The 17502-nt window shown below is 52.7% G+C and overlaps 1 protein-coding gene across 6 annotated transcripts in view; it reads right to left on the minus strand.

Annotated features, from left to right (window-relative positions):
• Nucleotides 1-1758: 1758 nt before the first annotated feature.
• U2AF1 (U2 small nuclear RNA auxiliary factor 1) overlaps nt 1759-17502 on the minus strand; it is a 123416-nt gene continuing 107672 nt past the window's right edge. For all 6 annotated transcript variants that reach the window (XM_078656392.1, XM_078656389.1, XM_078656393.1 and 3 more), the window contains one exon: nt 1759-2139. In XM_078656392.1, the coding sequence (XP_078512518.1) occupies nt 2001-2139 (139 nt within the window). In that variant the 3' untranslated portion in view covers nt 1759-2000. The remainder of the gene's footprint in view (nt 2140-17502) is intronic.

Below are 17502 nucleotides of genomic sequence, written 5' to 3' on the forward strand. Positions count from 1 at the left end.
TTCGGAGCCGGGCTCGATGGCGTGGCTTTAGAAGTGTTTTTTCGGTCACAATTGGTTGAGTGTTGACCTTTGCCTTCGATTTGGGTGGTGGGTATGGGGCAGTAGTACTCACGCGCTGACCCGATAGTATGGAGTCATCGGAGTCGTCTGCCTCGGATACGATTTGGAGATAGTCTGAATCTTCTTCGGGAACGAGCGGAACTTCTTCATCGAAGATATCCACTGATTCTGGAGCCGATCTCTGCATGTCGTGTCGACGGGATCGAAAGGACGCACAGGCTGTGCAGCTGGATTAGTCGTGTTCTGGCGATAAGCACAGGTTACAGACCTCGTGATGGTCACTGTGTGAAAACTTTGCTCCACACTTGGGGCATCTTTTGAATGGCGTCCTTTCCATGAGGTGTAGGCCTCACGGCGTGGATAGGCCCGACGGCCCTCGTTGACGACCGGAATCGAGCTGATGAGTCGAGTCGACGTTTATCGTTATCGAAAGTAGTTTGGTGAAGTTTGAATACGTTTTTACCCGTCGAAGTACTTGAAAAGTAGATTTCGAACCGGAGCGGAAAAGCTTCATCCGGACCCAGTGGCGGAAAAAAACAATCGAAGGATGGAGCCCATGCGCACTATCGTCCAAGGGAGGAGTCACCTTTCTCGTGACTACAAAAGACTTATTACAAGACGACAACAACATGCAAACATTCGAGCCCAACACCAGGTGGCGATCTAATGCTCCGTATACATTCTGCAGCACATATGCCTCGAACACAATATTTTTATACAAATAAGTCTGAGTTCCGTCCTTGAGTGTGTGACATCATTTCTTGCCTGAGAGCGGACCATAAATGCTTAACACTACCCTCTGATAAAGCCTTACTGCTCGCCCACACTACGACAAATAGAGAGTAAGGTGCTATCTACTTTTACATCTGCCTACCTTTGGGGTTCCACTGGACTCTGTGAACACTACACCTCATTTTGGCATAGTGTATACAGAGGCAACTTCCTACTTGTGCCCAAGGCACAAAAAAGGTTGAATAGCTGCAGGCAGCATGACCGACTGAGAATGTGCGTCACCTATGCTGCCCCTTATTTAGTAGTGTCACTGAGCATCTGCACTATCTTACCTGCACAATCACATCGAGCGTATCCCTGCAGATCCCTTTCTAACACTAACAAGACACTTTTGTACATGTTGATATGATCATGAGCTCTCATTGTGATGAAAAAAACATTACTCAACTTTTTGAATGGAGGTCATTTTTGGCACTTATTATCAGACTCCAGAGTGCTTTACAGTTGGCCAGCTTTGGAAAAGATGATTCCATGTGCACTTATCAATTTGACCAGTTCTGTCATTTACCTACACACTAAAGTTTTTATCTTGTAGCCACCTATTCATGGACTTATGAGGTCAAATATTCGTTGGAGCTTTTCCCAGTTAGCGTGCATTTTAATAACTCCTAATTTCCTTTTGAATACATGTATAACTGTTCTCTTCTCTCAGAGTGAAAATCTGGGCTTGGCTCAGCTGCCGGGAATAACATGTACCCAAGTGTGAGTCAAGGAGTCGATGATGGGGTAGGGCTGGGACCTCTCTGAAAGACATAGCTCTGTAACCTTCCAGTCCTGAGACAAGAGGTCAGTCACTATTGGGCATGCACATGCTGGCGGTGTGTCTCCCTCTTTCAAGACGGAGTAACCTGCCAACACCAAGTTTGCAGTACATACTTCTGGATGAAATCAACACTTTAATAATAATGCTTTTATGTGTAATAATTTTAATGCAAAAACATACATAAAGGAACAAATATGACATTAAAAAGGTTCAAACAAGAAAAAAGATTGCACAAAAAATACGGGATCACTACAAAGATTTTATTCAGAAGCCCATCTTTAAAAAAAAAAAAAAAAAAGCCTGGCCCCTTCCCCTTTTACGAACTGGTTTGGTCGCAGACTACAACAAATTCTAGCAGACACATGGTAAAAAAAATTGACTTGGCTCAGAACCGTCCCGATCGTTCTCTGGATCGCCTTCTGTCCCGGTCTCTTCCTCCAGGGATACCCCCAATGCCGCCGCCTCCTCGGCCGCGGTCCCTTGACCTGGTGCGGCGCTCACGAGACCTCGACCTGGTTCTGTGTCTGTTAAGAGATGAGACATATCCAACACGTGAGCAAACGGAGAGGTCAACCCTGGGTGATTTTGTACTTCATCCTCCACAAGTGGCAAAGAAAAAAGAAAAGCCCGAAAACTTTACTTACCTGCAACACTATTTTGTCACTGTGAATATCTTCATTAAAGACTGAATTGATCTTCTGGGAGGCGGAATTCGGAAGATCATTTGAAACAGAAAACTCTCTCTCCAAACAATTAAGAAAAACCAAGCTTTGATAACGGCAGGGCTCGAAAAATCCAAAAACTTGTACTAGTTCTACAGGTCTAGTACCTTGAAAAATCTCGACTTAACTGCAAGCTACTTGACCTCCATCTCTGAAAGCAAAGCAAATGTGACTAGATAACAAGATTGAAAGGCATCGTTATTGCTAATTAACTATGTGAGCAATAAAAATGCCTTTAAATATTTTTATCAGGTCACATTTGCTGTTTTCTGAGACAGAGGACAAAAGTTAGTTTGTCTTCCTACTCACCAGAAAGGGCAAGTAGGACCTAAAAACAGCTCGCCCTCGTTAAATTTAGCTCGCATATGCGAGCGGTCGAGTGGATTTTTCGAGCCCTGAAAGGAGACCTCTGCTTTGCATAGAAAACGTTTTAGGAAATAAATATAAAAATAGCAGCATTGGTACTGAACATTTACGAAAGGGAACACTAGCCTTGGCAAAGTCTATAGGTCAATGTTTTTTAGCCATATTGCACAGAAGGAGATCCGCATGGCTGAAAGGAAGCAACATAAAAGATATGGTGCAATCAACAGAGGCCGAGTCAACTTTTATTTATTTCTTTTTTAAGCGTTTTTTACATGTTGCACAGTAGCCGATTTCAAAACATGGCTGATAAGAAAATAAATAAATAAAAAGCACTGATGTACCCAGTGTTGACTGAGTAATAGCTCTTATTTTCTTTACGTTCAGCCATGATGCACAGCGACTGCGCTGCAACATGGCTAAAGAAAAAAAAAACACTGGCAAAGCCAATAGATCTTGCATAGACGAGACCTTTTGGCTTTGACAATGCTTGCTGCTTGGCCTTTGCAGCTCAAGTAAACACTGCTTATTGACATCTTACTTGCCTCTTAATGAAGATGACATGAGCGCATTTCTCTCTCATTCTTTGTTTTTCTTTTTCAAACTAGCTTATTTTTTCTCAATTCCAACACAGGCTTTCCTAGCATTCCGCAGAATGGCAGGACCGGATGTAGAATACGGCGCTGTACAAGGACGGCGCCTATCCTCATCTCGTGACACTACCCTTTGAAGGGTGGACAACATTGAGCTGTCCCAGTGGAAACCAATGAATTGCTCTGTTGGGAAAGTCGTGGGAGTTTCTTTGTGGGCAAGGGGAGGCTTGGTGCCTGCCGTAGGACCCTCGTGGCAAGTTTGGGATTGTGGAAACATGACAGCTAGGGCTCTCCTACCAATCACGTGTAATTTCTGAGTTTCTGCTCAGCGCGGGGACACACCGTTGGTGAAACCAGGCGCAAATGCTGATGATGATGTTGGACAACAATTACTGCCGGCTTTTGTTGATTATATGCCCCAGCCTAAAGCCCGTAGCAAAAATAACACGTAAAGCACAGGCTAATGCAAATGGACAGGGAAGAGGAGTGTGTTTGGAAGGAAGGTTGAAATGTCTTTCATGGAGCCCTTTATGCAGCAGATTATTAACCCCTTCCGTGCGGGGCTGTTCCCCCCGCTGTGCTGGGGGGCGGGGCGCGTACAGCGCCCCGGTGCTCGTGACGAGCTGAGCTCGTCATGGCCACACCCGTTCCAATGGAACGCTCAGCACTGCAGGGGAATCAGCTCAACATGCGAGCGTTCCACGGAACAGGCGCGGTCATGACGAGCCCCCCCCACCACAGTTTAGAACTGGTTATATGCAAATCGGTCTTGACCCTGTGCCTCATGAGAACAGTCCAGCCAAACTGCCAAGCCAGGTCTTCACTGGACCGGAATCAACCTTACGTATAAAGTTTTGATTGAGGGACGCATGGCTGCCAATATGATGGCAATTTCAAGGTTCAAAGTACTCCTCTACCAAGCCAGTGGTCCCTGGACCGGAAACAAGCATCCTGGGACAAGTTTCAGGGTAACAACCCATATCAGCCATGCTAGCTTGAATCCAGTGGCAAAGTGAGCAAGGGACCAACGTCTGGGCATACCCTGTCAACTTAGGGCGAACAAAGCAAACACAAGGAGATGGTGGATGGAGCACTGAAACTTTTCAATTACTCTCCCCCAGTCACAGATCTGGATCGAATCCATCATCATTTTTTTCCACACTTCGCCACCCAAGATCAGACCCAGCCATTTGCATATTAGTTTTGACCCTGTTCTCATGGGAACAGTCCAGCCCAAACTGCCAAGCCATGTCTTCCCTGGACCGGAATCAACCTTACGTATACAGATTTGACTGACGGACGCATTGGAACAATATGATTGCAATTTCAAGGTCCAAAGTATTCCTCTACTGCTGCTCAATCTCAGACCAGGGAGGTGTACGGTATGCAGGATTAGGGGCAGACCCCTGTCATGATGCGGAAACAGTAGACCCTCCTGAAGGCCCAGTGTTGGACAGGCCACATGAAGGGCTCGCTCCCTCCCCGCAGGACAGGGCCCGGGCCACCGTCAGCACCATTGCCCGGCCCAGCCGCCATCTTGGACACGGCACAACGCGGCCGCGCGGCCTCAGCCCGACCCCAACCCTGGGCCTGGCAAGGCCCCGACATCCCGGCACCACCCTCCACCCAGGAGGTGAACGGCCCACTTGGCAGGTCAATGGGAGTACGAAGTGTCGATGGCTCTCCCCCGCCAGGTGCCGAGCACCCCCAGCCTCCTCGGGCGCTGGCTCCACCCCCCTGCTGGGTGTCTGGACTCCCTCATCCCAGACCTCCCGACCTCCAAGAGCGAGGGTCCGGACATCAAAGGGCGCCAGACCTATAACTGAGGCAGCCCCAGGACAGGAAGGCAGTTGTATCCTGGAGTCGAGAGACACCGCGACAAACTCATCCTTGACGGACTGCTGGCGCTGCCACAGCCCTGCCTTGTGAACTATTGTCCGGCCTGCTGGCGCTGCCGCGGCCCTCTGCAACCTTCATCCTCGTGGGACCTGCTGGCGCTGCCGCGGCCCTCTGCAACCTTCATCCTCGTGGGACCTGCTGGCGCTGCCGCGGCCCTCTGCAACCTTCATCCTCGTTGGGACCTGCTGGCGCTGCCGCGGCCCGTAGTAACTTTCATCCTCGTGGGACCTGCTGGCGCTGCAGCGGCCCGTTGCAACCTGCATTCTCGTGGGACCTGCTGGCGCTGCCGCGGCCCGTTGTAACCTTCATCCTCGTTGGGACCTGCTGGCGCTGCCGCGGCCCGTTACCACCTACGACCCCTTCGGGACCGGCCGGCGCTGCCGCGGTCTGACCCATCCGAACACCGAGCTCGAGGATTGTGAGCTATCACCGTTACACCTCCGTACCCGTGGGTACCAAGACTGTCCCGCTACCCCCTTCCCTTACTAGAGACTAGAGTTGAGAGGATCATCGTGTCCTGATCGCCTTGTATCGTACCACTCTACTACCAGAAGTGCCTATAAAAGGTGTTACCCTGATCTTTGTGTGGTGTCCATCTGTGGGGGGGAAGTTACCTGTCTGTGCGATCACTGTGCTCGGCCGACCCTCCAGGTCCCCGTCTAACATTGGTGGCTAGCGGCGCGATCCGAACCAACGCGTACCGTACAGACAGTAACTCACCCCACGACTAAAACCACAATGACGACCAAAGAGAGCGGATCGGCGGAGAAGTTCCAGATGGAAAAGCTGGAGGAATACAACCACCGAGAGCTCAAACAATTTTGCATGGACTTAGGCATTGCTACCACCGGGCTAAGCACAAAAGAAGACTTCAAAAACGCCCTAGAAGCCTGGACAGAGACAAATACCGCCACCCCCCGGGACCCCGCAGCCCCGGAAGTCAACACCACCCGGACGGAGGAACGGAGAACAGGCCCCTCCCGTGAAGAGATCCAAGAGCGGGAAAAAAATAGATTACACGAGTTAGACTTGGCACGACTCAGATTAGACGGAGAATTGAAACTGGCGGAACAAAAAATTAACTTAGAACACTTACGGCTCAGAGAAGAGCGAGAGGAAAAACAGAGACAGAGAGATCTCGAAGAAAAAAGACTGGCATACGAGCACGAGTGCAAACTAGCAGAGATAGAAATACGCAAACTGAACAAAAACCTAGGGGTGCCCGAGCAACCGCACTCCCCGGGTCCTACCGAGCAGAAGGTCCACATCCCCAAGGATGTGGTCCGAGAATATCACCGGAACGACGACATACAGCAGTGGTTCAAGGCCTATGAGATTGCCATGACCGCCCACCGGGTCGCTCGAAGTGACTGGGGAGCCGGTCTATGGGGGAGATTCATCAACGAGGGTCGTGATGCCCTGCTGCAGCTTCCGGACCATCAAATGACGTCCTATGACCATATGAAGGCCGCCCTCCTCAATCGATATGGGCTTACACCCGAAATGTACCGCCAGAGGTTCCGCAACTGCACCCGGATCCCAGGTACAACGTGGTTGGAATACGTGAACTATTTCAGCCGAGCCTTCGAGGGGTGGATCAAGGGTAACAACGTAACCACTTACGAACAACTCTTCAATCTCATTGTGTGGGAGCACCTCTCCAACAACTGCTTCGTCGAGCTCAGGCAGCACCTCCTCGACAGTAAACTGACTGAACCCCGGCAGCTCGCCACCGAGGCTGACCGGTGGGAGAGCACCCGAGTGACCCGGGGTGGGCCGAATGAGCAGAACAGAACCAACCAAGGTCATCATCGTCCCCGAGGAGGAGGAGGAGGCCCGGGCCGGGGCAGAGACGCCGTCCCGGCCGCACCCACTAACGCCACCCCGGCCCCAGCAGGCCGGGGAAACCCCCCGATGCGCCCGGGGTTCCGAGCTAACGTGACGTGTCATCGATGCCAGCGAGTCGGCCACTACGCCAGTGACCCGACCTGCCCGAAGAACCAGGCCCCCGGGCCCCGCCAGATGGCGGCCGCCGCCCTGGGAGAAGAACAAGTCTCCGAAGACACGGAGACCTATGAGTCGGAGCAGTTCGAGTGGGAACCCGCCGCCATGACCCTGGCATGCCTAGGAGGAAGAGACATGGTCCCGCGGACTCCCCTGCCCGCCAACACTCGGAAGTACAGCCAATGGGTGAGCATCAATGGGCGCAAGGCCGAGGCCCTGCGTGACACCGGGGCCAGTGTGACGGCCGTCCGCTGTCACCTGGTGACCCCAGAACAAATCCTACCAAACGTACTTTGCCCCGTCCGATCGGCAGATAACTCGGAGAGCCTGTGTCGGATGGCCTGCGTCCCCTTCGAATAGGGAGGAGTGTCCGGCATGCTGAAAGTAACTGTCCGTGACGATGCCCCCGTAGACTGCCTCCTGGGGAACGATCTCGAGAGCTCCCCGTGGGCCGCTGTGGCAAGAAGAGAGCATCTGGGGATGTTGGGTCTCCCGGACTGGGCGTGCGTAACCACCCGGTCCATGGCCACCCACACCATCCCTAGACCAGAAGAACCAGAATGGGCAGCACCTCCGCCCTCGATCACTCCGGAAGAAGACTTCCTCCAGACCGACCACCCGGACCCCACCCCAGAGGGGTCCACACAGCCCCCCGAGCTTCCCGACCTGGCTCAGTGGCGTCAAGAAGGGGGGCCCACCCAGGAACAATTCCGGCAGGAGCAAAAGACCTGCCCCTCCCTCGAGGGATTGCGACAGCAAGCGCTCGCCCAGAGCCAAGGAGACACCACCGGGGCCCACTGGGTTTATTGGGACAATGATCTCTTGTACAGCGAACAGAAAATCGCAGAACTGGGGGCCGGGCGAGTGCTGGTGGTGCCCCTCCACTTCAGAGACTTCCTGTTGAACCTAGCCCATGATGTCCCCCTGGCCGGGCACCTGGGCCAAGACAAGACCTACCACCGCCTGGTGACTCACTTTTTTTGGCCCAAAATGAGAAATGACGTATCCAACCATTGCCGGTCCTGCCCGACCTGCCAGGCCAGTGGGAAGAGCGGCCGCAAACTCAAGGCACCCCTACAACCATTCCCCGTGGTGACCACCCCGTTCGAAAGGGTGGGAATAGACATCGTGGGGCCCCTGGACCCCCGAACAGCACAGGGGCATCGCTTCATCCTGGTCCTGGTGGACCACGCCACCCGCTATCCTGAGGCGGTCCCCCTTCGTACTATAACAGCCCCAGTAGTGGGTCGAGCCTTGATGGGGATCTTCTCTCGAGTGGGCTTCCCCCGGGAAGTCGTCAGCGACAGGGGTACGAACTTCATTTTAAAGTATATGAAATCCCTCTGGCAGCAGTGCGGAGTCACTTACCGCTTCACCACCCCCTATCACCCCCAGGGGAACGGACTAGTCGAGCGGTTCAACCGCACCCTCAAGGGGATGATCATGGGGCTGGAAGAACCCCTACGCCGCCAGTGGGACGTGCTACTACCGTGCCTCCTCTTCGCCTACCGAGAAGTCCCCCAGAAGTCCCTCGGCTTCAGCCCCTTCGAACTCCTGTACGGACACCCCGTTCGCGGGCCTCTCAGCCTAGTGAAGGAGGAATGGGAGATGGCCCCCCTAAAGACCCCCCCGGACGTCTACAAATACCTCCTGACCCTCCGCAATCAGACCCGGAAATTCAGGGAAATCGCTAAAGCCAATCTGGAGGCCAGTCAAGAGGACATGAAGAAGTGGTACGACCAACATGCCTCCTCCATCGAGTTTGAACCGGGTCAGCAGGTATGGGTGATGTCCCCCAGCGAGCCGTGTGCCTTGCAAGACAAATGGACGGGGCCCTTCAAGGTGATCGAGCGCAGGAGTCCCGTCACCTATCTCATCGACCTGGAGTCCCCCAGGAACCCCCTCCGGGTCCTCCACGCCAACAGGCTCAAACCCCACTTCATGCGCTCAGAACTCAGCCTGCTGATGGCGACCGACAGTGGTACGGAAGGAGACTCCGAGCCCCTCCCTGACCTACTGAGGACTCGGGAAAGGGATGGCTCGGTGGACGGGGTCCGACTCTCCGAGGCCCTGACTCCAGAGCAGCGTCAAGATTGCCGGGCCCTCCTGCTGCCGTTCGCAAACCTGTTCTCCCTCGCACCCGGAGTCACCTCCTGGTGCCTGCACGACGTGGACACGGGGGACAGCCCTCCTGTCCGACACCGGGCGTACCGAGTACCGGATCGGGTACGTACATGCATCCAAGAAGAAGTCTCCAAGATGCTCGCCCTCGGGGTCATCGAGCCTTCGGACAGTCCCTGGGTCAGCCCGGTCGTCCTGGTCCCCAAGGCCGCGGCACCGGGCACCACACCGGAGCTCCGATTCTGCATCGACTATCGGGGGCTGAACGCGGTCACCCGAACCGACGCTCACCCTATCCCCCGCGCAGATGAACTAGTCGACCGCATGGGGGCAGCCCGCTACCTAAGCATCTTTGACCTGACAGCGGGCTACTGGCAGATCGGCCCCACCCCCAGGGCCCAAGAACGTTCCGCTTTCTCCACCCCGGACGGACACTACCACTTCAGAGTGATGCCCTTCGGCATGAAGAACGCTCCAGCCACCTTTCAAAGACTGGTGAACCAGGTATTGGCGGGCCTCGAAGAATTCAGCGCCGCCTACCTGGACGACATCGCGGTATACAGCCGCCACTGGGCAGACCACCTCCACCACCTCCGAGAGGTCCTGCAGGCCCTCCAACAGGCCGGCCTCACCATAAAGGCCAGCAAGTGCCAAATCGGCCAGGGGTCCGTAACCTACCTCGGACACCAAGTGGGGAGCGGTCTGGTGCCCCCCCTCCAACTCAAGGTAGCTGCCATCCGGTCCTGGCAACCCCCCGAGACACAAACAGAGGTCCGAGCCTTCCTGGGGCTCACCGGATACTACCGGCGGTTTGTGAGGGACTATGGCAGCATTGTGGGGCCCCTCACGGAACTCACGTCCAAGAACAGCCCAAAGAGAGTCAACTGGACGCCCGACTGTCAAGCAGCCTTCGAGACGCTGAAGGCCGCCATGTGCACCGCTCCTGTACTCCAGGCCCCCGACTACAGCCGCGAGTTCATCGTGCAGACCGATGCCTCCGACCATGGTATTGGGGCCGTCCTCTCCCAACTGAACACCGAAGGGGTGGACTAACCAGTGGCCTTCATCAGCAGGCGCCTACTGCCCCGAGAACAGCGCTGGAGCACCATTGAGCGAGAGGCCTTCGCTGTGGTATGGGCCCTCAAGAAGCTCCGGCCGTACCTCTTCGGAACCCATTTCCGGGTACAGACGGACCATCGGCCCCTGCAATGGCTCATGCAGATGCGGGGGGAGAACCCCAAACTATTGCGATGGTCCATCTCCCTGCAGGGGATGGACTTCACTGTGGAGCATCGCCCTGGCCAAGACCACGCCAACGCGGATGGCCTGTCCCGCTTTTTCCGCCTCGACGAGGAAAGTCCCCAAGAAGATGGGTGACTCTCCCCGCCTTCAGCTGGGGGGGACGCATGTTGGACAGGCCACATGAAGGGCTCGCTCCCTCCCCGCAGGACAGGGCCCGGGCCACCGTCAGCACCATTGCCCGGCCCAGCCGCCATCTTGGACACGGCACCACGCGGCCGCGCGGCCTCAGCCCGACCCCAACCCTGGGCCTGGCCAGGCCCCGACATCCCGGCACCACCCTCCACCCAGGAGGTGAACGGCCCACTTGGCAGGTCAATGGGAGTACGAAGTGTCGATGGCTCTCCCCCGCCAGGTGCCGAGCACCCCCAGCCTCCTCGGGTGCTGGCTCCACCCCCCTGCTGGGTGTCTGGACTCCCTCATCCCAGACCTCCCGACCTCCAAGAGCGAGGGTCCGGACATCAAAGGGCGCCAGACCTATAACTGAGGCAGCCCCAGGACAGGAAGGCAGTTGTATCCTGGAGTCGAGAGACACCGCGACGAACTCATCCTTGACGGACTGCTGGCGCTGCCACAGCCCTGCCTTGTGAACTATTGTCCGGCCTGCTGGCGCTGCCGCGGCCCTCTGCAACCTTCATCCTCGTGGGACCTGCTGGCGCTGCCGCGGCCCTCTGCAACCTTCATCCTCGTGGGACCTGCTGGCGCTGCCGCGGCCCTCTGCAACCTTCATCCTCGTTGGGACCTGCTGGCGCTGCCGCGGCCCGTAGTAACTTTCATCCTCGTGGGACCTGCTGGCGCTGCCGCGGCCCGTTGCAACCTGCATTCTCGTGGGACCTGCTGGCGCTGCCGCGGCCCGTTGTAACCTTCATCCTCGTTGGGACCTGCTGGCGCTGCCGCGGCCCGTTACCACCTACGACCCCTTCGGGACCGGCCGGCGCTGCCGCGGTCTGACCCATCCGAACACTGAGCTCGAGGATTGTGAGCTATCACCGTTACACCTCCGTACCCGTGGGTACCAAGACTGTCCCGCTACCCCCTTCCCTTACTAGAGACTAGAGTTGAGAGGATCATCGTGTCCTGATCGCCTTGTATCGTACCACTCTACTACCAGAAGTGCCTATAAAAGGTGTTACCCTGATCTTTGTGTGGTGTCCATCTGTGGGGGGGAAGTTACCTGTCTGTGCGATCACTGTGCTCGGCCGACCCTCCAGGTCCCCGTCTAACACCCAGCCTGATCCCAAGACCGATGCTCATTCCCTGGAGTTCGGGACACCATATTCTCCATGCCCGATCTGGAGCCACTAGGATGACCTGGCCCGGCAGTCCTGATCTTTATCAATACTCTGACACACAGAGGTATTGTCAGGAAGGTATATAAAAGTCCTGGGGTCCACTTTACATGGAATAAATCTGAGTAAGACACCTTGGAAACACCAACAAACATAAGTGCTGATATTGTGTGTTCTTGGCTGTGGCACAAAGATCGGGCCACGGTTCTCCCCACTAGCAGAAAAGCCCCCGCCCCACCTGCAGATGAAACTTCTATTTGTGATCCTTAATGCAATTGCTCTCACATTCAGGTATCCCGCAAGGTGGCCAGTCACCAGAAAAATCAGTTAGCAGTCCAGTCATGTCCAAAGACGCAAAGCCTCAAGGCACATGGTACACAACCCCACCCTGCTTGTTGCAGTACCATATTGCTGCTGGGTTGTCCGTGAGCGCCTGTACCAGCTTTACTTTGATGGAGGGCAGGAAGTCTTTAAACACTAAGCGGATGGCTTTCAGCTCCAGGAGCCGGGCCTCTGCTGGAGACGAGATGCCTCTAATCTTCGCCTCTTCCAGATGGCTACCCCGATCTAGAAGCAATGCATCAATCAGAACTGTGTGTTCCAGGTGGGGTAACAAGAGGGGCCTGTGGTTAACCTAATCACAGTTTTGCAGACATCACTGCATTTCCACTTCTGTCTCCCCAGAAATCTGGACCGGATCAGAAAGACCCTCCTTGTGCGGAGCCCACTGGGAGTTTAGATCTCACTGCAGATCCCACATATCACACCTGGCATTGCTTGACCATCTTGATGCAGGTGGCCATCAGTCCCAGCAGCCAAACAGTCATCCTCACTGAGATAAAGGACAGAGGCCGAAACATCTGGTTTATAGCCCATTTGTCCTGCCTCTCTCCGCTCTGGGAGATGGGTGCGATTATGCACCCTGTCCTGAATGGCTCCAGTGAAGTGGAGTATCTGGGAAGGAGTCAAGTGAGACTGCGACACACTGATAGTGAACCAAAAGGATTGCAGGAGGTTTGCCGAAGTGTAGAGATGTTTGACGACTGCCTGGGGCGAGCCTGCCTTCAAGAGCAAGTTTTCGATGGTAGGGGAAAGATTGAAATCCCGACCTCTGAAGACGTGCTGCTACCGCTGCCATCACTTTCATGAACACTCGAGAAGTGCCGGCACAGTAAATTCTAAATGCTTGTGGCCTACTGAACACAGCAGGTAATACTCCTAGGCCTGTACGACAGGGATCTGGAAATAAGCGACCACAAAGGCCCTGGGATGGCGTAAATTATACCAGGACCCATTTGTCATCTTGATTGTAATACAAATGGTCTATCTCTTTCTACACATTCTCTAGGGATCACCGCCTCCTCCTCCTTAATTACAAATGCTTTAGCAGCCCTTGGTTCACGCATGTTCAGGCCTCCTTTGTTTCTCCACCTCCAGGGAACTCATTCAGTATCAGGGGTTGCGATTGGAGATGAGCACCCTGAACCAGTCTTTTCACAGAGTCTTTTCATAAGTAGTCTCAAATGGGACAGAAGCGACCATCCTATACCAACACCACAAAGTACCAAGAACAACTGCAACCAACTTCTGGTGAAGTGATCCTCCATCAACTGGTTCGGGGATGGTGGAAAGTGCGGAGAGATCAAGAAGTTGTAAATCGTCACCTGCTGATCAATTTGAAGGAACCCTCTGCCTGAAGTTACTGCCTGCAATCCTGGCAGAACGTGTTGGGTTCGGCCCTCAATCGGGTGGCTGTGTGTTATAGAAGGCACGCTAAAAAGTAATGGATGGGACAGGAGCTGGAGAGCAGAAGACTGGGTCACACACTGTCCATGTTGCTCTTTTCTAGGGGTATGACAACCGCGGCCACGAAAAGGCTGGGGAGATTGTGGCACAAGCTGAGGCTGTTGGCGATAAAGGAGACCCCTACCAAAGCCACAGAGGGGGCAAAACCGCTGATTCAGTTAACATGGAGCAGAAAAGCCTAGAAGGGGTGCTGTAGCCCTGCTATCTTTGAAGCACCCCAGGGCAGAGTCTGCTTTTTTACCAAAACCCGGGAGCAATTGAACGGCATGTGCTTGAGACTGGCCCGGATGCCTCCTGCAAAGCAAGTGGACCACATCCAGGCATGCCTACAAATGGCCAAAATGGTACCAATAGCACTGCCAGGTGAGTCCGTCGCATCCATTCTGCAACAATTGGTAAACATGGCCATATTAAAATCCTCCTGCATGGCCTGGGAAAGTATGGGCGGGCTTGCGTACATCATGGACAATGATTGAAAAACTGAGTCCCAAATGACAGTATCGGCATAAGATGCAGCTGCCATACTTTGTGGGAAGCTTGTTTCCGGTCCAGGGAAGGCATGGCTTGGCAGTTCGGGCTGGACTGTTCCCATGAGGCACAGGGTCAGACTGATTTGCATATGGACATGTCTGAACTGGGGTGGCAGAGTGCGCTAAAGAACGGTGATGGATTAAACCCAGATCTGTTGACTGGGTGTGAGTGTTTGATTGGTTCAGTTGCTCCGTCCATCACCACCCCCTTTTGTAACGCTATGCTTTGAGCGAGGGCTAAACCGGTAGAGGAAAAAAAATAATTTGCCACAACAAAAGCCGAGACATGCCTAGAAGGGCACAACTCTGAATGAAAAAGCACCACACCATGTGATGCAGGAAGGTCTTATTTCGGAGAATGTCAATGATATAAAATTCACTACAAGGATGCGCAACAGAAAACTAAAGCGAGAGAACACTAACGGGCATAGACGACTCACCCCCCCCCCCCCCCCCCAACCCCCTATGGCCGCCTACTGCACTGGGGTTCCCAAGCGGAAATAGGTCACTCTTACCTGGGACTCCTTATGGCAGGGAAATCATTGAACGTGCGGGAATCTCCTGAACATTGAATGCTGTAGAGAGGCCTGTAGCAGTTACCCAGGAACCTACAACTAAAATGGCTCCACTTGTAAATGGAATGAGTGCACTGGATCTGCATAATCCCTCTTGAGGATTTAGCCAAATTGTGATCATCCTTGGAGTGACCCCCACTACTAAAGTGCATTCAGAAACCCGCCAAGTATGCAAAATTCTTCAGGTACCACAGGACCCCAAGCTATCGGCTCAGGTGCTTTACCGGCTATGTCTCCGTAAAACCATATTACTGAATTCCCACCGTGGATGGGCAAGCGATGGCCCGAGGAGGAGAACGCTGCACTGGAAGAGACGAGTGCTGTGAACCTGAATGCCATGACTATTATCCAGTCCTATAGGTTAAGTGAGAAGACCTCTGCCCCACGATGAAATAAGATCTGCATGCAGTAACAGTCCCTTCATTGCCAAGATTCGGGAACAGTTCATTTAAAAGCCTCAGCCAAAGTATATTACAAAAACTCAGCACATAGTCCAATAAAAGTTTCCCAGAAAAAAACACAATTTGTGCAGATCAGTTTAAAAAAACTGTTGTCAGAACTTAAACGTTTTGCTTGTATAAGGCAGACGAAACACGTTTTTTAACCAAATAAAAACATTCAAAATTTTAGAAAGGTTATTTAAGTAAGACAATGAACAAAACAGCCCTGCCCCAAAAAACTGAAAAAGTGTCACAAGTAGTTTATCCTTATCGGATAGGAAAAATACTGAACTTGGTCAGAATGGTTGACAATGCATGGAGAGGGGAACAGAAGGAGAGCGTTTTATTTTGGAGAATTTTGTTTTTGATCCTGCCTGGGAATGCAGGCAATTTCCATTCAGTCGGGAAGGTGGGAGAGAAAGCCAAAAAAGACTAAGAAGAGAAACTCGCATCATTCGAGATCTTTCAACAGGGTGTAATCATGAGAGGCAGCCCTGGTGCCGACAGGACACCAGAGCAAATGAGTCAATACAAAATATTGATCCAAGTGTGGTCAGATCGCAAAATATGCTTTTTTTTTTGTATATGCCATCGCACACAAAATAACCAACGTCTACTTTAAATTGATATGCCCAAATAATAAATATAAAAGTGAAAACTAAACTGGATATTAAAATTACTCAAGCTGATCTTATTGAAGTTACATTAAAACAAACAAAAGGTGACCTGTTTAAATAGCTTCCTAACTAAAATAGAGTTTAGAAAGGGGGCTTATCTGCAAATAGTATCCTTTACCAGGACAGTACGGGAGGATCTTGTTCGGTACAGTGAGGGTAAACCGCTCAGATCATGGACACAGGGGCTGTACTGGGAGGGTTGACTGCTCAAACGTGTTCATGTGGATGCTAAAAAATATTGAGAGGGTAAATTGCGCACAACATAGGCTCAGGTGAGGTTCTAAGATACTTCTGAGGGAAGACTGCGCACAACATAGGCTCAGGTGACGTTCTAAGATACTTCTGAGGGTAGACTGCGCACAACATAGGCTCAGGTGACGTTCTAAGATACTTCTGAGGGTAGACTGCGCACAACATAGGCTCAGGTGATGTTCTGAGATACTTCTGAGGGTACACTGCGCACAACAAAGGCTCAGGTGAGGTTCTGAGATACTTCTGAGGGTAGACTGCGCACAACATAGGCTCAGGTGATGTTTTAAGATACTTCTGAGGGTAGACTGTGCACAACATTGGCTCAGGTGATGTTCTGAGATACTTCTGAGGGTAGACTGCCCACAACATAAGCTCAGGTGATGTTCTGAGATACTTCTGAGGGTAGACTCCGCACAACATAAGCTCAGGTGACGTTCTAAGATACTTCTGAGGGTAGACTGCGCACAACATAGGCTCAAGTGATGTTCTGAGATACTTCTGAAGGTAGACTGCCCACAACATAAGCTCAGGTGATGTTCTGAGATACTTCTGAGGGTAGACTGCGCACAACATAAGCTCAGGTGATGTTCTGAGATACTTCTGAGGGTAGACTCCGCACACGATAAGCTCAGGTGACGTTCTAAGATACTTCTGAGGGTAGACTGCGCACAACATAAGCTCAGGTGAAGTTCTAAGATACTTCTGAGGGTAGACTGCCCACAACAGAGGCTCAGGTGAAGTTCTAAGATACTTCTGAGGGTAGACTGCCCACAACATAAGCTCAGGTGATGTTCTAAGATACTTCTGAGGGTAGACTGCGTACAACATAGGCACAGGTGAAGATCTAACATACTTCTGAGGGTAGACTGCGCACAACATAGGCTCAGGTGATGTTTTAAGATACTTCTGAGGGTAGACTGCACACAACATAGGCTCAGGTGATGTTCTAAGATACTTCTGAGGGTAGACTGCGTACAACATAGGCACAGGTGAAGATCTAACATACTTCTGAGGGTAGACTGCGCACAACATAGGCTCAGGTGATTTTCTAAGATACTTCTGAGGGTAGACTGCGTACAACATACGCTCAGGTGATGTTCTAAGCCTTCTGAGGGCAGACTGCGCACAACATAGGCTCAGGTGATGTTTTAAGACACTTCTGAGGGTAGACTGCCCACAACAGAGGCTCAGGTGAAGTTCTAAGATACTTCTGAGGGTAGACTGCCCACAACATAAGTTCAGGTGATGTTCTAAGATACTTCTGAGGGTAGACTGCCCACAACAGAGGCTCAGGTGATGTTCTGAGATACTTCTGAG

The sequence above is a fragment of the Lissotriton helveticus genome, chromosome 8 (genome assembly GCF_964261635.1).
Source record: "Lissotriton helveticus chromosome 8, aLisHel1.1, whole genome shotgun sequence".
In the NCBI taxonomy this organism is placed as follows: Eukaryota; Metazoa; Chordata; class Amphibia; order Caudata; family Salamandridae; genus Lissotriton; species Lissotriton helveticus.